At 31.8% G+C, this 26810-nt stretch overlaps 1 protein-coding gene across 3 annotated transcripts; it reads right to left on the reverse strand.

Annotated features, from left to right (window-relative positions):
* Window positions 1-943: 943 nt before the first annotated feature.
* On the reverse strand, window positions 944-26810 carry LOC129216072 (heterogeneous nuclear ribonucleoprotein A1, A2/B1 homolog). 3 transcript variants are annotated; one of them, XM_054850218.1, is made up of 8 exons: window positions 26653-26810; window positions 17827-18090; window positions 9878-10088; window positions 8753-8872; window positions 3245-3358; window positions 3021-3107; window positions 2483-2558; window positions 944-1108 (listed from the first exon to the last, which is right to left on the reverse strand). In XM_054850218.1, the coding sequence occupies exons 1-7, from the start codon at window positions 26662-26664 to the stop codon at window positions 2503-2505; spliced, it is 864 nt and encodes a 287-aa protein (XP_054706193.1). In that variant the 5' UTR covers window positions 26665-26810; the 3' UTR covers window positions 944-1108; window positions 2483-2502. The 3 variants fall into 3 exon arrangements, with proteins under 3 accessions (XP_054706193.1, XP_054706192.1, XP_054706194.1); XM_054850217.1 differs by having other exon boundaries at window positions 3009-3107; XM_054850219.1 differs by lacking the exon at window positions 3021-3107.

The raw sequence follows: 26810 nt of genomic DNA on the forward strand, positions 1-26810 counted from the left end.
GTATAGAAAAGAATAAAAAAGGATTTCCATATTTGAATAACGTGGATTAGCCGCCAGAATCTAATCATATTGTGGCCAAAAGTAAAGTCTTAATTGCTGATAATTACAGGAATTCTTTTTTCACTTAAAAATCACCTTTATGAAAAGTATGAGTGTTTAAAATGTTATGTTAAAATTTAACAATCTCCTAATCAAAAAGTATTTTAGAAGAGAATTTTTGATTCGAGTCTTGTCTGCAAATAATTCAAAGCAATGACTTTTCAGACAGTCCCAAAAACGACATAACAAGGTTCAACCATATACCAATCAAGTTAAATAATTTTGAAACTAAGAATCAAATTCATACCAAAAGAAAACTTTTATTAAGTTTTTTTTTCCTTTTAAAATTTAGCATTAGGACACTAGACAAACTACTTGAAAGAAAAAAAAGGACTTGGATGTTCATGAAAAATTTTATTTCTCAAGCTTAAAAATGACATTTTTAAGTTAACTAAAAATACTTTTTTTATTTGATGACAAGAAACTAACTCATACGTTAGGAATTTATGTTTCCACTTTTTTGCTTTTTTTAATTCATAGCAAAATTAATATCTGAACATAATACATCAGACTGGAATAAAAAAAAACTGATCTGCAAGAAATAATACTAACCTTAACCTGAAAACAAAAGGGATCAAATTTATATCGTCTAAAAACCTCTTTATTTATGAAAAGTGTAATAAGTGTATTGTTGATAGTGCTAACATTGAAAATAGTCACAGATGAACATTCAGTTTTATCTTACACAAATGACTTTAAAATATTTGCGGAGAATATGTAAAAGCATTATGATTCAGCCTTGGGGATTTAAGATTTAGTTAGCCTGGCAAACTTAATTTGGAATGTAAAAGAAGATTACAATGAAAAAAACCGCAGCTGTAGCTAATTCACTCCTTTTTCTTTCTCTCTGCATCTGGTACTGATGAGCTAAAGCTGACCTAGCTGATGCCTCAATCCTGTGCTCCTCAAACTATCACTTCAATTCTTTCACGACCTGTCTTCTAACAGCTATCACCTAGTGTGTATTGGCTTATACTGCGGGAGCTGGCTATGACAGTTTAAAACATCCCTAGATCAAAATGCAAGAAATTCAATATAGTATCTTTGAAAATTAAAAAGTTGATAAGCACTGAACGAGATTATAATGAAATTACCACATACAAATGAATACATTAGATACCTAAATATAGTGAAAATATGCATGCTTAAAAGGAAAAAAAAAATGCACATTAACTAATCAAAATTTTTAGAAACTGAATTTAGCCTCGATAATATATAACGAATGTTAAATTTCCTCATTACTACAGATTTAAAGTAATATTCAGTTTTAAATCCTGGATAAATCATGCAATGTGATAAGAATTAGGAGTAATGAACGCAATGCAAATTTGTTAAGCTATTATCGAGACTTAAGAAAAATTGTAAGCTTTACAATTTTTCACAATAACACAGCACACAATATTGAAAGAGAACACAAATTCTGAAAAGAAAACTTCTTTATTTAAATCAAAATACAGGTATATAAAATTATATCACAGAACAAGCTAGAAAATTTTTTAAATGTTAAATAAAATTGTAAAAAATGAAATTGCCAGTATAATATTAACAAAATTGTAAATATCACTGCATTTATGGATATTAAAAGAGCTAAAATGGAGTTCTCCTTTTTCAGATACTTCAATTATCTGTATCCTTGATAATCTTGATGCAATACTTATATATTAAAATTTTAAATAAAATTGCTTGGGACTTAAATTGTAGAACCTTGACCACTCAATAACTTAATGGTTGTGAAGAGGTGGTCAAAAACCCTAAAATGGAGTTGATTACCAATGCTTATATAATAAAAATGACCTTGTAGTTACTTAATACGTTTTAAGAGAGACTCTTTGCAATTAGAAGAGGTCATACTAGAAGAATAACTACAAGCAATAATGATTATTCAACAATTAATCTTTCTGATAAAACATTTGAAATTATTTTTTAAAAAGTTTATATCTTAATATAGTACTAGGAAAGTATGGAGTATAAATTTTTTTTTTGGAATGATCCTATTTTTAAACTAGGTCTCAAAAGAGCATATCTTTTTTAACAATCAGGTGCATGAATTTTACAAATTCACTAACTTAATATGATTACTCAATAATTAAAAATAGGGATTAAATTATCCCTATTTTATGCATAAACATGAAACTTGGAATTTTGTGCATAATCTTAGATTTTATTTTAAACCTCTTGTATTTACTATTATACTACTAATAAAATACTTACATACTTTTCATTCTTATTTAGATCATACTTGACATTCTTATTTAGACTTTATTGATGAGTGTTTAGCTTTTGAGGGTAAGTGGACCATAATAGCTGAAGCATACTGATTAACAGCTGAAGAAATTTAGTCATAAAGGATTAAAATGCAGGACTTTATTAAACTATAGCTTACCCAAGACTGAAGGAATCAAGTTATCGTCCGTAACCACCATATCCACCACTACTTCTCCCACTAGAATAACCCCCACCTGTAAAAAATAATAAAAAATAAAAAATATTGAAATACAACATTACAATTTTACAAAACAAAAATTTAATTGAGAATCAAATACTTCATAAATATCACAATGCAGACTTTATTTAGGGGGAAGGAAATTTTTCCACTACTCAATTTCACTACATTAGTAATGCAATCATTTTAATTATCTCAAATTTGTAAGTAACTTCTTTTTTTTTTTTTTTTTCGACCCCAATAAAAATAAGTAACAAACATTCAAGTTAAGTACAGATTAAACTCAAGCCTCCCCCATCCTTTAATTGATATGCTTTTGCAAGTAGAAATTTTAAAAAAATTAATGCTTTGATATGTTAGTATCAGATTTTTAAGTTTTCTACCCAACATAGTCTACAGACAAAAGTTTGCTCAAGAGGAAAATGATACAATTTTTTAAAATCTACTTCCTAAAATAAAGTATTACCTCCATACGGACCTTGACTTCTCTGAGAATACCCTCCACCTCTTACAGGGCCACCTCCATAGCTTGATCCATAATCTCCTCCCCAACCACCACCTCCACCTAAAAAAAAAAAAATTAAAATTATTTTTATAAAACCTCAAAAAAAGGGGGGACATTAAACAATTAACTAATATTTTATACTTTTAAATAAGCAATCAAAGTAAACTATAACCAAAATATTTAACTGTTGTATTTACCTGATCCATAGCCAGAATCACCATAGCCGTTACCATATCCACCTCCATCACCCCAGGCACTTGGGCCACCATATCCATAGCCATCTCCACCATAGCCGCCACCACCATAACTTCCTGAAAAAAATGTGTAATGCATTACAAAATGCATAAAAAAGCAGTTAAAAAAGTTTTAGGCTTTGTAAACCATTTTTCTTTTCAGGCTCCAATGAAGAAGCTTGCTATTACTAGTCTTGAAACAACTGTTGACAGTTGTTACATTAATTTGTACTGATATTTTTTGTTGACTTATTCTATTTACCCATTGCAAAATGGTTGCTATGCATATGTGACGTACATAGCAGAACAGATGCCTGAGCTGCAGAACAATTCTGTTCAAATAAGAGAAGAAATCTCAGACAAATTTTCTGCAGAAATAACAGAAAAATCTGTAGAATTTCTGCATAAACTGCAGAAATTCTACAAATATCTTCTAACTAAAGACATAATTCGGCAGATTTCTTCAAAATAGAAGAAAATCTGAAATTCTTGCACTCTTCACTTATTTGGCTGAAAGTTTGTGTAAAATGTCGGAACTTTATGCGGAAACTTTTACTTTGAACTGGAACAAATCTGCAAAATTTGTGCAACATTCAAAATATTTGCATAAATTCTACAGATGTTTGCAGTAAATCATCTTTGACTGCCTGCACCTGCTTTATGCCCTTAATCGGCATATGCAATAAGACTTTTCCGGCTTAAACTAGAATTATAGATTTTTATGTTTGTTATGTTAAGTTTTACTTCTTGTTTCAGACCTCAGAGCGATCCTACATTTCTCATAAATCTGAACAGACTGATTTTTTTTTTCTCTTTTTGGTTCCCTTTTCCTTATTTTTCCCCAATCGATCTTCATCTACCACAATGTTTCGGAAACATGCCAACATTGAAACATGTCTTGTCGAAAACTGCATGCCTTGCTCAAGATTTCAATCTCTTTACATCCTGATCATATTTTAATTATTTTGAAAGTTTTAGGCATTTTATTATATGCTGCTGTAACTTGACTCATTTACTATATTATTTTACTAATTCATTTATTTATTAACATTATTTTTACTGCCTGCTCATACTATGAAGAAAAAAAGTGGTTTGACACCCAGACTAGGATTTTTATAAAATTTTACATGTTTCCTTTTTCTATTCATTTAATTGGGAGAATCTTACACGGTTTAGGTTTTACAGCCTGTTCCAAGTTTTGAGGATTTTACAGTTTTCAATTTTCATGATCAACTAATTTTAAAACGTTTCTATGTGTACAATGCTAGAAGTACTAGCAGAACAATTTTAGACAAATGATTTTACGTTGCAGAACATCAAAGTATTCTGCTTTAAGCCTTATTAAGTAAAACCAATGATCCAACACACTTATTCCAAAAATCATATAGCCTGAACAGCATTTTAGAGGCACAAAACGTAATCTGGCCAGGAAATGAATGTTATTATTCCTCAATTTTTAGAAACTCAGAGATGCCATTCTCTTATTCAAGCTTTCAGTAGAAGTTTAAAAAATTTTCAGTAGTTTTCAGTGCTTATCAGTAGTTAACAATGCCCGACAAACGCTAACACAAAAGTCGAAAGTCAAACATATAGCGACGTCGAAAATTAAAAGGTTATATGTATTATACCAAGTAAACTTGTTCATCAAGATTATAAGAGGAAATATGGAATTAAATACACACTGGATAATAATTTGAATTTCTTCACTGCTTAATGCAAGTATGATTTCCTTTTTGTATCAAGAGCATTCATGAATCTAATATTAAATACTATGAATCCACTTAAATAATTTTGTGTGCTATGGCAGAAAAGCTTAAAGCAATTTTCAAAATATTTACTCATATGTACAGAACTAATAACAAAAGTTAATATAAATTTTTTAAATGACATACCTTTTTCACATGAGGATGACTGTTACTTATATACAGCTTATTTTAAAACACATTTAAAGCAAAGTCTTTAAAGGAAAAAAAAAGATGAAATAATTGAACTTTTTAATCTGAGTCCATGAATTCTAGAAATCTGTTGCAAGCCAAACAGAAGATAGTTAAACATGCTGTGCTGACTAATATCACCCAACGTGGTGGGGAGAATTTCCGGTTAGAACCGGATTCTTTTGCTTTCTACCGTCGCCATTTCTCCATCTCCCATTGTCTGCGACTGCAGACTTCCATAATCGTCAGTACTCGCTCGCTTTGGCGATCGCCATTTTTTTTTTTTTCATCGCATTTAGCGTTTGTTGATGTCACAAAAATTTTCCGTAGAAAAAAGGGCCTTTTCCGTAATTCGTAGTTAACTTACTTTTTAAAAAATTTTCCGTAGTAACTACGGATAATCCGTAGCGATCGGCATGTCTGGAAACTTATTTCAATTAAAACTGTAGTATTTGGTAAATGACATTTTATACATTTTTATTGATATGTGTAAATATTAACAAAAACCAAGAGTTATGATTATGGTTCTGCTTTTTAGGGGTTTTAAATGAAAAACAAGTACACTAACTCAGTAAATACACACCCCCAAGCAGTGGACTTACACAGCATTCTCTGGTTTGTTTCCTTAGAAAAAACTTTTGAGACCTCATTCAAGAAATTACAAATTGTCCATTCGTTGGGGAGTGTTTATTCCAGGGCTGCGGAGTCGGAAGGAAAATGGCCGACTCCGACCCCGACTCCTGGATTTTGAAATGCCCGACTCCAACTCCAACTCCGACTCCGGATTTCTTTTATTATTTTTTTAATTGTATTTTTTCAACTCCCTCTCTCCCTTCAGGGGAAGGGTTGAAACCTCTAAACGGAGATTTAAATATTAATTCCTTTTTATGAAAATTTCGCATTTTGTTTTTTATTGTAAACCCAAGACGCATACAACGTTAGAAATTCAATTTAAAAATCAAATTTTCCAATAGTTACGAGTTAAAAAGTGAGATAACTTAAAAATCCCTTTTAAAAAATTTGAAAAGGATTATCTGTAATTTGCCCCCCTTTAATGTTTAACAAATTGATATTGATCAAATCGTGTGCTTTCAATTTTTGAAAGCTGTAACTTGAGAGAAAAAAGGCTTTTTTTTCTAAATCCAAGTTCTTGAGAGGGGGTGGTTGCTCCGGGTGACATCCATCTGGTAGATGACACCAAAAGTTAATTTCAGAGTTTATAAAAAAATAGAAATATTTTAATTCTGAAAATTTTCACGAATATATTTTAAATTATATTTCATCAATAAAATTTCAGCGAAAATAGGGCACATATACGTCAGGAGCTAATTTTACACAAAATGCGGGGTTATATAAATTTGTACGAATAGCTTTTACTATACCTATATTTCTTCTTCGCTAAATTTTTAATTTAAATTTTATTGGCTGCTTTAAAATTAACCTTAATATGAAGATTTTAAGATTAACTGCAATTATTGAGTGTTGTAATCAAGAAATCATTTACACTTATTTTGTTCCATACTTTTTAGTGAGAACCAAGCTTATAGAAATAGTCTTAATAAAGAAAAAAAAACATTTGATTATTTCATCGGATCTTTTGGATTCGTGCTTTCGCGCCATAACTTTTTTGAATTTGCCGATCACCCTTAAACGTTTCAACCTTAGCTACGGGCCTCGACTTACTAATTTTTTTACATTTCTTTTACTATTTTATAACCGAGATCGAACAAAACACTATATTTCTATTTTTTTTTTTGAAAGTGATTACTTGAAAATGTTAGGCAACAAAATCGTTTGCTGACAGTTGCTATTAGTTAAGTTCAAAAGCAAGCAAACTAGGGGACGGCTACAGAAAGTTCGGTAAACACTCAAGCTAGCTGATTGCCATAATGCCTGTTATTTTCTCATTATTATCTTTTAATACATGCAATCGAACCAATTGGTAATCAGTTTTTAAAAAATGCAAGGAGAATCAGTGAAAAGGATAGAAAAAGAAGCTCGGAGTCGGAGTCGGCATGTTTTTGAACAACTCCGACTCCGACTCCTTTACCCCAAAATCTATCCGACTCCGACTCTTCGACTCCGACTCCACAGCCCTGGTTTATTCACTGGTTGGTTTACTCTAGATCAAAGATGATGAGCCTGAAGGTTTTTCAGAGGACACACGAACATAACATACTTGTGTCCAGATTCAGACATAAGCATCAATGCCATACTGATTGAGTCATGGAAAAGTTCCTTAAATTTGTCAATTTTTTGATGAAATTCCATTCTTTAAATAACATAAGAAGCAATAATTTCCAGAACTGATGGATCCTACTTGACAGAGTGATTTCAAGTTATTCAAAGAATTTAAAGAACCATGAGGATGCAAATAAGGATCCTAAGGGTAAAAACTTGACTTATTCTTTGAAGAAATTTAAAAAAAAATAAATACTTCCTTTTCATAAAAAATACTTGAAATCGTTGTTGAATTTGTTTAATGAATTATCTTCAATGCAAATATATTTAAATGCAATTTGAATTATTTATAAAATTCAGAGAAAAAAAGCATTATCATGATTTCTGAATCTAATAATTTGGTGAAAACATTGCGCGTTACTTCAACATCTCACCTCACTAAAATGAATGATCTCAGACACTATTTGAATGGATTGATACCAGATCTGCGAACCTCATGAAATAAAAAAAGAGTTTCAAGGGAGAAAAAAAAGGGGAGATTTCAAACAACGTTATTTGGTATGGATTTATCTAGCATTTCTGGATCAGAATACTTATTTAATGTATAAAATATGTACTATTTCAGTGTTTTAGTACCAAAACACAAATGTCATCTAAAATTTGATTTTAATTATGTTAATAAATTGAACAAATATGTAATGCAAGTTTTAAAACAAAACGTCAAATACATGGGAAAATGGAGTAAATACTCAAAACAAAGTCAACACAGAATTTGGCAGTACAAATACAATAGAAACAATTAGCTTCAATTTCAAACGCTTTTACTTTACTTTTTTTTTTTGGGGGGGGGGGGGGGTGCGACAACTGCCAAAACAAAGGATGGTAAGAAATGCCTTTGTAGTTCAATACCGGAATTTCAGATAGATAAGCCGCGGCTTATATGTGTTTTAAAGTTGAAACTTAATATCTGTGGCGTATCTTCCGGGGCGCCGTATCTGAAGAAATTTTGTCCCCATCCTTCTTTCTTCTTGTTTCTCATGATCGCGCAATCGAGCGGCAATGTTAGAATTCATTAATAAACGCAATCATGTTTATCAAATAATTATAATTATTACAAGAAATGTATATATGGAAGAATAATATTAAGTACAAAAAAAGAAATAAAATTAATATTCGAAAAAACTATTAACACCACTAAAGTGCAACTAGTCATACCATGTTTTAAGCAGAATAAAAATCTCAAATTGCATACTTTAAATTTATACAAAAAATCATTTTAAGACAAAACAAAATATTATCATCATCATGATATAGATATTAGAAAGAAACATAACATAATACTTGAAAAGGAATCTACCTCCACTTCCACCTCGTCCAAAAGACTTCATCTCCTTGCTCCTTTTAATATTATCCATTTCTTGTCGAGATAATGCTTTCTTAACTTCAGCTTTTTTGCCATTGATAGTATGTTTCCTCACTACAAAAAAAAAAAAAAAAAATATTTTATCCCATATTAAAACTTTACATTTAGAGACAGAATTAATAAATTCAAACTATTCTTTGTTGTCACAGAAATTTTCAGTTAAGCTTCAATATTGAAACTTTGAATAACGGCAACCCTATGATTGGACCACTTTTCCTTGGGCAACCCTATACCACTGATTTTGTAATATTTTTAGCTACATTTCTTTACATAACTTACGTGGAAACTCGAGAGAAAAATTACTTATTTTTTGGGCACCTTTTAGACCTTGACAACCCTGGTTAGGGAACGAAAACCGGTAGGGAACCTTACTTAAACGTTTTCTTTGCAGCTTTTACTCTTCATTTACGACAACAATTTTTGGAAACTCAATGAGGGTAAATTTGGGCACCTTTAGTTCACACACAACAGGTAGGCAACCTTTAACTTTTTCTTTGCAGCTTTTACTCTTCATTTATGGCAACAATTTCTGAAAATTCGATGAGGGATAAATTATTTCTCTCATTGAAAAACTTTTATCCCCTGAAAACATTGATTAGTCACCCGAAAAAGGTAGGCAACCGAACTTAAGCGTTTCATTTCATCTATTTCTCTTCATTTATGGTAACGATTTTCAGAAACTCAAAGAAGGTATTACTTATTTTTAGGCACATTTTTAACACTGATTAGTTCACATGAAAGATGTAGAAATTCTTACTTTCATGTTTTATTTACAACTTTCACTATTCGTCTATAGTAACAATTTTAGGAAACTTAAGGAGGGTAGGTCATACTTAGTGGGATCTTAGACTAACAAATTATGGCAAATAGCACCTTGTGTTACTAGGAACATGTGAAACAAAAGCGTTCATCACAGCAGCATTCTGCAGACTTCTTTGATATTCTGTAGAACACCTATGCTTTACATATGAATTTTAAGAAGTTAATCTGCAAGATTTGTTAAAAGTAATCAATTAGAAAAGAAATACAAAAATGATAAATAGATTTAATGATACTTACGCACAACTTTATCAACAGGATCGTAGTCATCAAACTCAACAAAAGCAAATCCTCTTACTTTTCCTGTGGCTTTATCAGTCACAATGCTGACATTTACAACATTTCCATAAGCACTGAAGTAATCTTTTAAATCATTTTCTTTTACATCATCTTTTAAAGCTCCAACAAATAATTTCTTAACAGTTATTTGAGCTTCAGGCTTACCAGAATCCTAAAAAGCAAATACATTCAATCAAAACATGAAACAAGATTCTAAAAATAATTTTAGCACAAAAAAGTTTTAAAGCTAAAAATAAATTAGGGGAAAAATAAAGTTAAATATACACTGAAAAACAATCATGATATTTTAATGGATAAAAATTTAAGATTAAATAATGTAGCTATAGCATAAACATGAAAAATTTCTTTTTCTTTCTACTTTTTCAATTTCATGCTATTTGTTTTTTTTAATTAGCACTTATTTCATCAATCATTTAAAACTATACAAGAATTCCATTAAACAAATGGTGAATCACAGTTCTTTTTGAATTTTATCTATAGCATGAGCAAATGGTTTTAAAACTTCAATCATTTGTTCTGCATTTTCCAAACTAAAAAATGATTTAAATCAATGGTGATTTCAAAAAAATCAACTGATTTAAATCATGTCAACCTTGGTTCACTGTACTGTGTTATATAAAGCATAAGTATGCTTTGCAATAAAGTTTGATGTTAAAACATTTTTAAATTTTTTTTAATTCAAGATAAATTCAGTATGCGATGTGAAACAACTGTGTGTATAAACCAAAAGACATTTTTGGCAATGGCTAAAGATAAAGATGGAAAAATACAAAAATGGGGATCAAAAATAAAAGAAAAACCGGAATCTTTTCAGATTTATAAGAAATACATGAATGCTATTAAGTTTAGAAAAGATTTTTAAAAAAGCAGGAAAACTTAAGAATGAACACAAAGAGCCAGAATTCTGACAAAAGCTGGAAAAATCTCATCCCTGTCACAGTCAAATCTGTGATTTATATTTCTAAAAATAAGGTACAAATCTGCATTCACGACTTTTCCAGGAAAATTCTTCTATATTATTATTATTACTATAGTATTTTTTTATTAAGAAATAGTCTGTAATCAGTCACCACAGGTTTTATCTAGTTTTGCTGCTTGTTTACACACTTACTCAAAAAGAAAAAATCAATAATTGTCGGCTATTTATAGCATAAAATCCATAAATTAATCCAAAATGTCAAGAAATAAACAAATACATTTTTAAAATCTTAATATATAAAAATCAAAGTCCTGAGATAACATTATATATATATATCAACGCACAGCCAATACCGCTAAAGCCTCAGACTTGAAATTTTACTTCATTCGAATGGCGCGGCGGCGGGCGTCATTAGGAGTAGAGGGGATACCTCTTTTACCCGGTCTCAGATAGGAACTTCAAAGATAGGATTTATAATATTAAACTGTACAGTCTAATATTTAAGAATCATCATAGCAAGGGTTAGGCCCATGTTAAAGAAAACAAACCGTCATGAGAAGGCAAAGCCAGAAGAAAAGTGCAGAGACATTCGACAAAGTGCCCAGAACATCAGTATCAATAATCATAATAAACAAATTAAGAACTTAAAGGGGGGAGAACGCTCATTGGAGCAATCAGCAGTGGGAAAATGCTCTCATTTGTCAAGGCGGGAGGAAGGAGAAAGCCGCTCCCGATCGTCGCGCCGCTGTGCGGCGACTGAAGTTAATAGTTGCATAGTTCAGTATCATTGTGTTACTAGGATTTGATCTTTGAATATCGTTGGAGATATAGTCAATTTGATTTGCAATTTCAGGATTTTGATGAGGGTATAATTTCGTAAAGAAATTAGTAGCAGAGGTAACAATAAACGTGGAAATTGGTTCGATTGCAAGATCTTTATGAAATGTGCTGTTTCTGACAAAATTAGGGAGATCAGTCATAGCTCGAAGTACTCTATTCTGAAATAATTGAAGCTTAAGAATATGCGTCTTAGTGGCACATCCCCAAATTTCAATAGCATAGAGAAGCTTGGGTCGGATTAGGGATAGGTAGATGAGTCGTTTATTGTTCAGTGACAAAGAAGGATTTTTGAGAAGTGGGTAATTCGTGATAAATGAGGTCTGCGAGTCCTTCAAAATATTTGATGCGTGCGTATGAAAGCGCAGTGAGATGTCGAGGGTAATACCCAGGTACTTGACAGAGTATGAGTAAAGAATGGTATCCCCATATAACTTAGGGGGGGGGGGGAATTCCAGAAGTGCATTTTCCTTTGGGAAAAAAAATGGCTTTAGTCTTATCGGTGTTAACATCAAACCTCCAATACGTAAACCAACGCTGGAGTGAGTCAATGTGCTCGTTAATCTGGTTGTAAGCGTCAATGGAGTTAGAGTTTGTGGCCAAAATAGCAGTATCATCGGCGAACATAGAGATTAACGTGCATGGATGGGTGGGTACATCATACGTATAGATATTATACAGAGTCGGTGAAATGGAACTGCCTTGTGGGGTACCTGCAAGAACAGGTTTTTTCGAGGAGAGGGACTTCCCTACTCTAACTTGGAAGGTCCTTTTCGTAAGATAAGACTTAATTATCTTAATCATGTGTGCAGGGAAATTCAATTTGATAAGTTTAAAGTACAAGCCTTCATGCCAAACTTTGTCGAAGGCTTTACTAATGTCGAGAAACAATCCGATCGTGCGCTCCCCATCACGAAAGCCTTTGGAAATATAGTTGACAACTCTGAGTAATTGGTGTTGGGTTGAGTGTTTCGATCGAAAACCAAATTGAAAATCTGGAATAAGATTATTACTTTCAAGGTGTGCAATAATCCTTTTGTTAAGGATCTTTTCAAAAAATTTCTGAGAGTGAGCAGAGTAAGCTGATTGGTCGATAGTTCTGAGGAAAATTAGGGGTGGAACCAGACCTGTGAATGGGAGCCACAATCGCATTTTTCCATACATCTGGGAAGTAGCTAAATAAGATGCACAAGTTAAAGATTTGTACAATATACAGAATGAGATTATCAGGGAAGTTTTTGATCACCAGGTTGGAAACGTTGTCCTCCCCTGGGGATTTTTTGTTCTTTAGATTTTTGATAACTTCCTTTACTTCTGAGGGAGATATCCTGGGAGGAGGAATGGAAAAAGCATTATCGAAATATGCAGAATTTTGCTCCTCCACAAAATCAATGAAGTTGTCATTATAATTGTTTATGCTGTGTGTGAATTGGGTTTCAAGGGAGCAAGCAATTGCTTCCGCTTTTTCAGCATCAGTGTAGGTGAGTTCACTCTGGCCGTGGAGGGGAGGGATGATAGACTTTTTTTTGTTGAAATGCCTTGTTACCTTAAAAATAGAATTGTGCTCCTGAGAGACAGAATGCAAATAACTGTTCCATTTCCTATCATTATTATAGTCGGCTATGAGTTTCTTAACTTTATTATTCAAGTAATTCAAGGTAGTTTTGTAAGGGGGATAAAAAGTAGAGTTCCATAGTGCGTGATAGCTTCTTTTGAGTTTGATGGTCTGAACAATATAGTCAGGCAAAATACGAGCTTTTTTATGAATACGCTTGACAAATGTGGCCTTTTCTTTAGCTTCATTAATTTTATCATTTATGAATGAGATAGCTGAGTTAATGTCGTGCACATTTCTCATGTGAGGTGGATTAATGGTAAGTTCTTCTAGCGAACACTGGAACTCGAGCCAGATAATTGATTTAACCACTTTGGGCTGTAAGGAAAGGTCATGTTGTATATTAAATTCAAGCATCACTGGGTTGTGATCAGATCTAAGTTCACTAAGGGAGGTAATAACAAAATCCCAAATGATCCCAGACCCAATGCCAAAATCAATGGTTGAGCAGATTCTGTTAGCGTGAAATTTAGTAGCTCGATTTGGGACATAATGAGTGTAATTGTAGCTTGACTCAATAAGTTTCTTAATTAATCTGTCCGACCTGTTATTGCTACCTGCACTCCAAGTACTATGTCTGGCATTGAAGTCCCCCATCATAATACATTTATCAGAAAAGTCCAGAATTTTCTTGATTTCATCAATAACAAGCGCATTTGCAGGTGGGATATAAATTGAGGATATAAGAATTTTCAGGTCACCCAAACTAATGGTGACATTCGTAGCTTCGAAGGAACTGGTAGGAATAGACGAAACATTGAAATCGATACCCTTGTGGATGAGGATGGAGGTACCACCCCCATTATTGGTCAGTCTGTCATTCCTAACAATTTGATAATTTGGGATGAAAAGAGAATCAGAATTTTTTAATTTAGTTTCTTGTAAACATAGAATGTCAGGATTATAAGTGCTTAAGAAAAAATTGAGTTCGGAAATTTTAGTTTTCTTTCTATCCATGATGCCATTGCAGTTCCATGAACAGATTTTGAAGTTTGACAGACTACCCATAATGGGGCTGGTTTCTCATGTTAGCCAGTTCTCCAATTAACGCTTGGGGAGTTAGAGTAAGAGTATCCAATGTTTTATTCTGCAAGTTATTTGAGTTCATAGCAGCGCTCAAAATTAGCGGTCGTTAGTCGTATTTTGCAACTGTAAATTTCATTTTGACGACCGCGATTTGAAACGTAGTCGTCACTGTGACGCCTAGCTTTCCCCCCTACTAAGCTTTCACTTTCGGAAGATTTATCTCCAAAAACATCTGCGTGCGTTGCGATCGCGGAAAATTTCCTGGAAGTATCGCATTCAATCGGAAAACCTTGAACAATTCCCCCCCCCCCCCCACCTTCGCCCGCGAACTGTAGCAGCCAGTGTCATTGCAAGCACACCCCTCCATTCCTCCTCTTTCTGGAGTAATCTTTTCTCCCCTTTGTTCCCTTAGTGTTGTTTACCCCCGATCGCCCCACCCCTCCAAAACCGGACTCATCTCAGGGTTGTTTGAGCAGATAGTCTGATCTTTTTCATGTTTCACGTTCAACCCCCCATCGTAACACGAACGCACGGCGAGCACGAGGATTCCTTTTTTTCGCACAGGATTTCGCTCATCTTTTTTTCTTTCTTTTTTTTTAATCATCGCTACCATCATTTTTTATTTGTTGAAAATATGAGTAAACGTAACTTAAAGTCATATTTTACGCCACTAAATACTAGCGGAAATAAACGGCCAAGGATTGCCGATGAAGTCGAAATAGAAAAAAATAATGACGAAGTAGATGCGACTTCTAAATGTACACGGAAAAGTGTCAACGCTGCAACTTTCATCAAGTGGCAAAAGCAGTTTCCGTGGTTGGAAAGAAAGGGTGAAGACCTGATGGTATGTAAAGCCTGTAAAGATTTTGGAAAAAAAAGAAGATACTGGATTCATCGATGGTTGTCCTACTGCAAGATTCGAAACAAGAAGTAGTTTTCTGGTTGATTAATGCAGGCGGTTCATTCGCTTTTTTTATTTTTATTATTATTTTTAAAGATATTTATTAAATTGCGCTTAATTGTTTTTCAAAACACATCATAAATGCAATTTTCAATACTGAACACGTTCTTCTCGGAATAATAGTTCCGGTGTTTGATATTGCAATCCTTTTGCATCTTGTCGATATTATAATACTTTTAAAATATAGAAGTTATTTTTACATATGCTACGATTAGGTTAGCTTTTTTTTCTTTTTTATTTTAATTTATAACATATTATTTTTTCAATACATGCGGACAATGAACACGTGCTTTGCGGGAAGTTTATTTTCGCTTTTGACCTTTCAATCCTTTTGAATCTTGTAAATATATTAATATTATTTGGCAATTGGACACATGCCACTTCAGATTAACTTGTTTTCTGCGTTTGTTTTTCTTTTTGATGAATAAATTTATTTTCGAAATCATTCCAACACTAAACTTTTACTTTGTGGAAAATTGCGTATCGTGTTCGAGATTGCAATCCTTTTGCATCTTGTCAATGTTTTAATACTTTTAAAATCTAGAAGTTATTTTTACATATGCTACCTTTAGGTTAGCTTATTTTCTTTTTTATTTTAATTTATAATATATTATTTTTTTCAAAACATGCGGACAATGAGCACGTGCTTTGTGAGAAATTTATTCTCGTTTTGGACCTTTCAATCCTTTTGCATCTTGTAAGTAAATATATTAATATTTTGACAATTACTCGCATGACACTCAGATTAACTTATTTTCTGCGTTTGTTTTTCTTTTAAATGAATAAAAAATTTTCAAAATCATTCCAACACTGAACTTGTTTTTACTTAGTGGAAAATTGTGTATCGTGTTCGAGATTGCAATCCTTTTGCATCTTGTCAATGTTTTAATACTTTTAAAATCTAGAATTTGTTTTTACATATGCTACCTTTAGGTTAGCTTATTTTCTTTTTTATTTTAATTTATAATATATTATTTTTTTCAAAACATGCGGACAATGAGCACGTGCTTTGCGGGAAGTGTATTCTCGCTTTTGACCTTTCAATCCTTTTGCATCTTGTAAATATATTAATATTTTTTGACAATTAGTCGCATGTCACTTCAGATCAACTTATTTTCTGCGTTTGTTTTTCTTTTTAATGAATAAATTTATTTTCGAAATCATTCCAACACTAAACTTGTACTTTGTGAAAAATTGCGTATCGTGTTCGAGATTGCAATCCTTTTGCATCTTGTCAATATTTTTAATACTTTTAAAATCTAGATTTTTTTTGTCACTAAATTAAGTTAATAGTAATTATGGTATTTGTATAAACTTAGCAGGTGATTTCAAAATGCATTATTTTAATGCATTGTACATATATATCAGCTTGTTTTCATGCATATTATAGTTTAGTATAAATTTCAGCATGTTATTGAACGCATTTGCAAATTGCAACCAAGTAAAGCATAACGGCACCTAAGAAAAAAATATTGGTTGCCAATGGCACCTAAGTAGCTGATGCTAATTTCGACCTCTGGTTCATAGTAGTGGGTTGATTATTACCAGTCCACTGGTTATTTATACCATCATTCCCTAGGCTCCTTTTCATGTCCAGAGTTCTTCGTAAGTCACCCCATTGGAGACTTGAAATTTGACAAGCATGTCCACATGATTTCGAAAGTATCCACTAAGAAAGGATTTTTCGAAATATCAATTAGTTCAGGAGAAATTAATTAAAACCCCTTAATTTCTGTGAAATTAAAACCTGTCGTTGAAATTTAAATCTCTTATTTTCGGAGGCTTTCCTCCATTCAAATCATTATTCAGTACTTCATCTCAACTTTTAGTCGATAGCGAATTTTAAAGTTAATATTGTTTTTGTTTCTCACGTGATTCTTTGAGGCTTTTCTCAAGTCAAATAATAATGTTTCTGCCTTTTGCTTTCATTTTTTCCAAAACTAGAAACGAAGTTTTTAAGAACATCATCACAGACGGATTATCCTTTTGAATTTAGAAGAGTGCAGTTTCCTGTTAAAGTTTGCTTTGCAATAACCGTTAATAAGTCACAAGCACAGACATTAAAATTAGTAGGGATCGATTTAAGAGAAGACTTTCTTTCAAACATGGCCAATTTTATGTAGCTTGCTCCAAAGTCAGTTCATCAAGCAACTTAATAATTTTCGCACCAGAAAAAAAAAAAAAAAAACTAAAAATGTTATATACAAAGAAGTTCTTGCTTAAACATAGGCATAACAATAAAATGTGGATGGCCTGTGTTTGCAAAGATAGGCAATACTTTAAAAGGATCGTTAATAACAGTTAAAGATTGGTTAAGGACAAGGGCATATATATAAGGAGTCCAGGGGCCCCAGGATCCTCCCAAAATTAGAAAAAATTATAGGTAATAAGTAATTATTATAGGAGGGTTTCAAAACTAGGTGCACCAAGCACTGTTAACCCCTACTAATTCCATTACCCGAGCAATGCCGGGTACGGGAATGCTAGTATATATATAAAATGTATCACCCACTCTATCTAATAACAAATACCTCTCTTGGAACAGCTCTCTTAGGTTCTACTTCACGTCCATCAACTTCATGAGGCCTAGCTGCCTGAGCATCATCAACCATATGGGCTCTCTTGAAGGTTACAAAGCCAAAGCCACGAGATCTTCGTGTGTGGGGATCTCGCATTACTACACAATCTACTATTTCTCCCCATTTTTCAAAATGGGATTTGAGAGATTCTTCAGTTGTTTTGTAATTTAAACCACCAATAAAGAGCTTTCGGAACTGTTCAGGTTCACTTTCATGCTAAAATAAGAAACAGGAGGGGAAAACAAGGTTAATATTTGCATTTGGAAAAGTCTCATCTTTTCAAAATAGAATGTATATAATCTTTTGTAATAACATGAAAATGCCTTTATTTTAACTTAAATTACACTGAGTCCTTAAAAATAAAATAAAGACAAATTAAGAGTAAACTATCAATATAAAATATAAATTTTGCATTAACTAGACACTTTAAAGCCTTTCGGGCTGTTTCAAAATGGATGTTATAGGGCAGTTCTCAAAAGGTTGTGGGAGCAAACACAGACCTCAACTGTGAAGCTTCAACACCAAATAACTTTCAATTTAATTAACTCGAAAATTTTTGAATTAAATTATAATACTGTATAGAGACAAGAATTGACATAAATTATGGAAAAAACTCTTCAAATACCCTCAAAAAAATGTTTCCTTTGCTAAAAGGCACAATTTTGGACATTCAAATTGTTAACGGAGCAAATGTACCATCAAAAAAAAAAAAAAAATTTCAATTACTTCCATACGTTTCAAAAAAAATTAAGGGTATGCTCAAACTAAATTTTTTGATGATATTTTCCACAAATTAAAAAAGTAAAGACATTTATTTTGTAAAGGATTTTAGAAAAAAAGGAAGTTGGATTTATGTCCAAAAGTTACGATCTGGACAATGCTATTATTTGAGAACTAAATATATGATTTATATGTTTTAAAGGTATTTTTAGAATCTCAAAATCAAATTTTAATCACTTTAAAGTGTTTTCATATGTTTTTATGCAGTATCTTTGAAGAAAAATCATTTTTCTTAAAAAAATATATATCCGAGATGTCCAAATTGTGTTATAATCGAGACGCTGATAATTCTGTACATTTATTCATTATTATAAATGATTTTCTGTCTTGTAGCCTTAATAAAAAATGCTATTATAATGTTAATTCCTTTGACCCATTGGTATTTTGCACAATTAGTACGTTATGCATTGAGCATTACATAAATAACGGTAGAAACACAAGTTTAGACCGCAACATTTAGATCGCAACACATTTATGTAAGCAAAACGGCAGCAGCTCATAATTCTGCAGCATTTAGAACATGATTATCTGTTATTTCAGGGTTGGTCGGATTGGACCCAATGGTTTTTTTTTTTTTTTTTAATTTTGAGAAGTTTAAAAAAAAATATTTTAAATACTTTCACAAATTAAACTTCTCTTTTATTTGTTCTTCACCACAGACAATGGACATAGAAAATGAATTTTGAACTTTAATAGTATTTCTTAACTCTTAACGGCATTAAAAAAATACTTCAAAGATTTTAAATAAATAAAATATATTTAACTTTTTTCTTTAACTGGTCAATAAATAACTCAAATTATCTTGACTAAGTCCTGTCACGTCTGATTTTCTCAATATTTTTAGATTGTACAGAGGAAACTACTCTAGCTAAAAGGCTTTCATGTGAATTATTTTCTGCAAATTAAACACGTCACAAATCTCGAAAAAACAAGGTATATGTTTTAGAAATTAACATGTTTTACAAACAGAGGAACAGAAAACAGAATAGGATGTACAGTACTTTCATTATCTTACGAAAAAGTTTAATATTTCTTACTCTGTTTACAGAAATAGTAAAACAGGCAACATAAAATTCAAAGAAATGTCTTGATTAAGCTAGAATTCAGTAAAAAGGGATTTAAACTAATTGAGGTTCTACAGTAGTTTTGCATAAAAAAATGAAATACTATAAAGTAAAATGCAAAAAAAAAAAAAAATTAGTAATTAAAAACGAACAATAGATTTTATCACCCGAGAAGCGACTTTGCCTTAACTATTGGTAATAATGAAAATTAAAAAATCTGAAACTTAAACATTTTTGGGTTTTTTCGTCTTTTATACTTTTCTCCATAAAACTCTGAATTTTAACTAGTTTTCCAGCTTTTTACCCGAAGATAATTTTTGCGCTTTGTCCATACACTTATGCTACAATATGCTACAAGTACCCCACATTTTCCCTAAAAAAAGACAAAAAAAACCCACATTTCTTTTAAAAAACCCAACTTTAGTTGGGTTTTTTTGGGTTTTATTTAAAAAAACCCAAAAAACCCTGGGTCCATGGGCTTTTTTAAAAAAACCCGGGTTTTTGCCAACCCTGCTTTTAAATGGAAAGTTGCTTTGTCCAAGAGGAAAATAACATGCCTTTTTTCTAGCAAACTTTTTTTTACCTCGAGTTACAAGCCAATCTGTCACAATACCGGTTGTCATGCACATCTATAATTTGAGTACCAGTCAACTTCTAAATGCTTTAAATCCAGATCTTTAAAATATAGATCTGGTTGAATTTAAGGTGACAATAGGTTTCAATTTCGTGCTACTCATGCTAGTTCCAAACAAAATGTTAAGGTATATTCAGTAAATTACCGCCCATTAGCCTGGGCTAAAGCAGAAATACATGAAATACACCGCCAGCTAAGTCATTTCCAGCCGAGGACTGCAGTTTCGTGCTTATTAGCACTCATCAGCACGGCATAGGAAAGTGACTGAGCTGGAGATGGAAAACCTCTTAAGGAAGCCAAGAGTGCGAAACAAACTGGTAGCTAATATAGAATTAGCAGACCAGACGAGTGACCGACGCACTTTGGAAAATTTCTAAACAGAACAGCATTATGTCAGTTAAGGGTGTTAGAGCAAGAGAGGGTTTCTAATACATTAGGCTTAGTTCCCACATATCCGAGAATTAAAAACTTTCGCATAAGAGGGTGTAAAATGTGTGCCAAACAATTCTTTCAAGGGAAAAATATGCAACTTTGCTCATTAAACTAGCTTTTGAATGCATTGATAAAGGGGATATTTCGATAATTGGGCATCTGGGGATCTTTCTTCGTTAGCATCAATTTTTGGCTCCAGTGCCTGCACGAGATGTATTCTTCTTTGCAAAACAAAACAAAGAGATCAAAAACATCTATTCACATAAGGTTACTATAAATTAGCAGGGTTATAAAATATAATTATTTACACCAAAAATGAGACGATCGCGCCAGATTCCCAATTATTGAAATATGCCCTTGATAAAAAGTAATTTATGCTGTTCATTTAGTGTTTAAATACTTTTTCATAGCAAGCAAACATTAGCATAATTATCAATGATAAAACATGTCTTGACTCCTGGAAGTAGTTCTACAATCAAAGATTTTTCTTTTATTTTTCCTTTTTAAAATTAAAATTTAGGAATCTTGTGTCAACAAATACGGTAACAAAATTGCTTTTTGCTTACTGTTATACTATGCTGATGCAACAAAAAAAAAAAAAAAAAAAAAAAAAAAAAAAAAAAAAAAAAAAACAAGTTGTTATTAACATTTAATAAATAGATTGCAATGAGTTTAAGTGTTAAATATTTGAGGAAAGTATTGTATGTAGGGGAGAAGGGGGCACCTTTGAACACTAAATATTATCTTTAAAAAAAATGTTATATTTTTAATGTATATGGCAGCACATTACTATTGTTTCACTGCAGCAAAGTAAGCAAAGTTTAATCATTTTGCATGCATACTATTGTCTGAGCAAGGTATCTGTTTTTTTCTCTCTGAAATCTAAACTTTTCAAAATAAAGTTTTAAGGTTTTTGTTAAAAACCTGCAATTCTATAATTCCAAATGATTTTACAATATTTAAAGATAAGTTTTAGCTTTAACTTTTAGGTTTTGTTTTGTTATTATTCTTAAGCCTACTTGAATAATTTTTTCTAATTCCTAATTCCATATAATGGGGTACCTTTGAACAGAAAAGTTGGGGCACCTTTGAACAAATGAAACTTAGAAGAAAAGAGTTATAAATGTACCTAAATATTACTATTTTATTTTGGATTTATAAGAAAATTATGAAAATGAAGACATACAAATTACTGAATAGTCTGTTTTATAATATTAAAGTTCTACTGATATATAAACACTACTTTTAATTACTACTCTTGTTTTTTATTTTGCACATTGCCATTATTCCTATTAGAGGAAAATGTCTTATTAAAAGAATCCAATTTTGAAGACATTATTTTGGATACAGATGAAGAGGAAAAAGCTCTTGTTCTAGAAGATTTACATGTCAACGATTTCATTATACTTCAATTCCAAACTAAACGAACCGTTCTTCATTACGTTGGTCAAATTGAACAGCAATCGCAAGACGAAACTCAATTTAATGTCAGGTTTCTTCGCAAAAAGAAAAGCAATAAATTTTACTTTCCTGAAGCATCAGACACCAGCACAGTAATTTCCAAGATATAGTAAAAAAAAACTGCCACAACCAGATTTCTGGAGGGACCTTACGTGCTGTTACAACATTTTGCTTTGATGTCAATTTTGATTCATGCTTTGATGTCAATTTTGATTGTGTTCGACGAATCTCACCAGTCTACCGGTAAGTAATCGGTTACAAACTGCAGCCTTCTATCATCAGGGATCTGTCCAGGATTTTTCACAGGGTCCGTTTTTTGTGAAAAATCAAATAATTTTGTGAAAAATGAATTAATTTTGTGAAAAATCAAAAAATTTCGCAAAAAAAATAAATAATTTTTTTTTTTGTTAAAACGAAATTTTAAAATTTAGAGATGGCACAAACTGCATCAATTAAACTTAGAGCTGAGTGTTTTCCTCTTCTATGACGAGAAAATCATTCTGGATTTTTTTTCTGATATTTGGCGGGGGGGGGGGGGGGGGGGAGGGGGGGGTGGGCATCGCTCATTCAAGTATCAATATTTATCTACAATTCTGCATTATGTTAAATTATACTAGATACAGTCGAACCTCCATATATCGAACTTCCACATATCGAAATTTTCTATATATCGAAATCCCAGCAAATTTCTATGTTCATTACATAGAAAAATTGTTTTCTACATATCGAAAAAATTTCTATATATCGAACTTTTTTTCGAGACATTCATAGATTTTTTTTCCTTTTTAGACTGTTTGTCTCATGAAAAATAAAGGTTAGGGGAGAAAATTATGTTTACTAAAGGTTGCTACGAAACTCATAAGGAATCTGGGGTTGAAGGGTGTGTAGATAGGTCGTTGTTTCGTTCTAGAATTCTTAAATTCCTTCAAGTTTATTTCAAATAATCTTAGTTGTAACCAGTAACATTGTAAAATCCGTTTCAAGTCATCCCTTTTGTCTGTTGATTATCGTTCCTAGTCGTTTAAGCTGCAGTAAAAATCATTCAAGTTAAGTAGATTAATTTTTTATTCTTCTCTCGATTTGTTAAAACGAAAATCCCTTAATGTTGCGGATCAAGTTGAGTTGACAAAGAATGAAGATGTATGAAGGCGCAAAAATGTAATTTCTGTTACTTTTTTAATTAACTTTCAATTAATCCGATGCTCGTATAAATTAGAAATTAGGTTTCATACACGAAAATTAGCTTTAATTTTAATGTTTTAGGAGATTTTTAGGATAAAATAAAATCGTTTCTATATATCGAAATTTCTATATATCGAATTTTTTCCCGGCAATTTGATGCTTCGATATATAGAGGTCCGACTGTATATTTCTGTACAGTATTTAAAATAATTGTAACAAAAATATAAATAAATAAAATAAAATTCAGAATAGGGTTCAGCATTCAACTTTTTGACCCAAGACACTCTTGAAAAAGCACAGAATTTCGTTTAAAACTTATAAATTCCGTGATTTTAACAAAAATAAAAAGATATTTCAGTTGTTTACTTCTTAACAAAGCGTAATAATCATCAAAAATTCGAAAAATCGGATTCCCATAGCGGATGCAAAGAGATTGCAATTCTCAAAGTGAAGACATCAAAAGTATAAAAACGGCTTGTAAAAAGAAATATTTTTTTATAAAATTATTTTAAAATTGCATTTTAGAGTCCTATGATAACATATCATTAATCGATTTTGTATAAGCTGATCCCTCTAATTTGACTTAAAAAAAGGTTCCAAAAATTATCGGTTTATGCACAAAAATATGCGTTTTTTTTTTGCTTTCAGATTTGCTCTTTCAATAAACAATTTGTGACAGATCCGATCTTGTTGATCAGAATTTTGTGAAGGGTCCGTTTTGTTTGATCGGGATTTTGTGAAAGGTCCGTTTTGTTTGATCGGGATTTTGTGAAAGGCCGTTTTGATTGATCGGATTTTTGTGAAGGGTCCGTTAACGGACCCAAATATCCTCTGGCCAGACCCCTGATCATCTATTGGTTATCTCAACGGCTCCCATTTTCAGCTGTTGATTAGTTGATTGGAGCACGTGATCATTAGCTGTCACGTGTTTAACTAACCGGTCGCTCCTAGTCGAGCTCGTCGAACGCAACCAAAGAGTAATAAATGATAATGCAGGATTAACTGCCTGCAACCGAGTATCCACCCACCCAAATTGTTGATAATTTCTTCATCCTTTGACGGAACCTGTCATGATCATTGCTATTTCTTAATTATCCGCTTAAAAAATGGAAGAAGTTGATGAAATAGTTTTACATACTCTTCGCCAGGTCGGGTGTGATTTGGACGAAATTAATAGCTTACGAGAATTCACCACTGAAAATGCAATTGAAGGTGTTGTTCGTTGTTTGAAACTAGTCAATCCCTCTTTAGAACTTTCACACCATGTTCCTCCTAATATGTCGGCTAGATACAGGCTAGGGTCAGAATTAGCTACAATATGTACAGAAATGGGTTACAAAGGAGAAATTGGCTATCAAACTTTCTTATATTCAAATGAAACTGATTTAAGAAGAATATTTCTTTTTTTATTTGAAAAGTTGCCTGAAGAAAGTGAGAAGGCATTAGATGAACCTTTGGATAAAACGGCTTTGATTATTAAAGAAACACGATCTTATTTTTCAAGATGTTTAAACATGCCATGGCTGCCTAACTATTGTAAAATCAATTCTATTAGTAATACTTTTTTATTAAATAATCCTTCATTTTCAGTAAAACCTTATCGACCAATAAGTTTATTCCTTCCTTCAAATTATAAGTCTGTGAAAACCAAAAGTGCAACTACACAGTATTGCAAAAATAACTTACAATCGTTACCTCAACAGGCAAAACCTGGACCTGAATTGATCTCCTCTTTATTCGAAACTAATGCACTTGATTATGTCTTATTAAAAAAATCCAATTTTGAAGACATTATTTTGGATACAGATGAAGAGGAAAAAGCTCTTGTTCTAGAAAATTTACATGTCAACGATGTCATTATACTTCAATTCCAAACTAAACGAACCGTTCTTCATTACGTTGGTCAAATTGAACAGCAATCGCAAGACGAAACTGAATTTAATGTCAGGTTTCTTCGCAAAAAGGAAAGCAATAAATTTTACTTTCCTGAAGCATCAGACACCAGCACAGTAATTTCCAAGATATAGTAAAAAAAACTGCCACAACCACAGATTTCTGGAGGGACCTTACGTGCTGTTACAACATTTTGCTTTGATGTCAATTTTGATTCATATAAAATTAATTAAATAGTTATAAATTTCTAATTTCAGTTAAATAAAATGCTCTAATTTATTTTGTAATCCTATTATTTTTTAATCCTTAAAGGTATGTGATTTTTGATAAAATCACTCTATTATTACAATTTGATTTTGTTTGTTTAAAGGTGCCCCATGCTTGTTCAAAGGTGCCCCTACATGGGGCACCTTTGAACAGAAATACTTGCAAATATTCAAGCTTTGTATCATATTTAATTTATCAGTAAACATTTTGATATTGATTTATATGATAAAGAAATGCATTCTTTTTTATCATAAAATATTTAAGCATTAATAATTATAATCTGAGTAAGAAATATGTTGATTTTACAAAAAATTGTTCAAAAGGTGCCCCCCTCTCCCCTATTGCTTATCATTTCTCGAATTCTTTAATGCAACTTTAAGATATCATTTGTGTAAAATTTCAATCATTATGGAATGTTTTCAGCTCTTAAAAGTGATAATCACTTTTAAGAGTTGACATTTTCCCATCTTAATAAATGGTCTATTTTGTTTTGAGAATAGAAAAATAACTTTCCAAATATTTTTAATCGCACAAGAAAATATTATGTTTACTTTTACCCAGAAACCAAATTTAAACCTTAAAACTGCTTTTCATAGAATTGCATTCTTATTGACCTGCCGATCGAAAAAATTGCTTCTGTACATTAATGCAAATTCTATATTTGATATTTTGACAAAAGTTATTTTTGAGGGGGGGGGGACTGCATTTTTCCTGTTCATAAGGCAAAAACTGGTCGACGCTGCGATCAATTGTTTCCGAAACGATTCAGTACATCTTAGCAATTTAAATTTTTATTTTGAAACATAATATCCGCTCCGTTTCAAAAAAAAAAACATGAAATGTATTTTTTTTACAAAAATCAATATTTTAAAGAACTTTTCTACAAAACTTTCAATCACCAATTTTTAGAACTCAACAAAATTCAGGACATAAAAGATTTAAAAACGTTTAAATATTTATCCTAGCATCTAAGAGACATCGTAGCGCCATTTTCATTTAACCTCACCGAGTAAATAAGATTCAGAATACAGAAATAAGTTTTCAAATAAATTTAAAATTACTCACATCAGAACTCATGGTGGAACTCTTATATATTCAATGATTAAAAGTTTTAAAAAATCTGGAAAACAATTTAAGCTGTAAAAGTTGCTTAAACTTAAAAAGACGAAAATTTAAAAGGAACCTAGAACAGCGATCGGAGAGGCGCAGACCGGAAGCTTGAA

This window comes from Uloborus diversus, chromosome 2 (genome assembly GCF_026930045.1).
Source record: "Uloborus diversus isolate 005 chromosome 2, Udiv.v.3.1, whole genome shotgun sequence".
Taxonomy (NCBI): domain Eukaryota; kingdom Metazoa; phylum Arthropoda; class Arachnida; order Araneae; family Uloboridae; genus Uloborus; species Uloborus diversus.

What these genes read in the sequence shown, in the direction of transcription:
- LOC129216072 (XM_054850217.1), bottom strand. An exon ending in TCCTGTTGATAAAGTTGTGC is followed by an intron (nt 8,873 to 9,877) that starts GTAAGTATCATT and finishes TTTTTTTTGTAG; the next exon opens with TGAGGAAACATACTATCAAT. An exon ending in TGGACGAGGTGGAAGTGGAG is followed by an intron (nt 3,359 to 8,752) that starts GTAGATTCCTTT and finishes CATTTTTTTCAG; the next exon opens with GAAGTTATGGTGGTGGCGGC.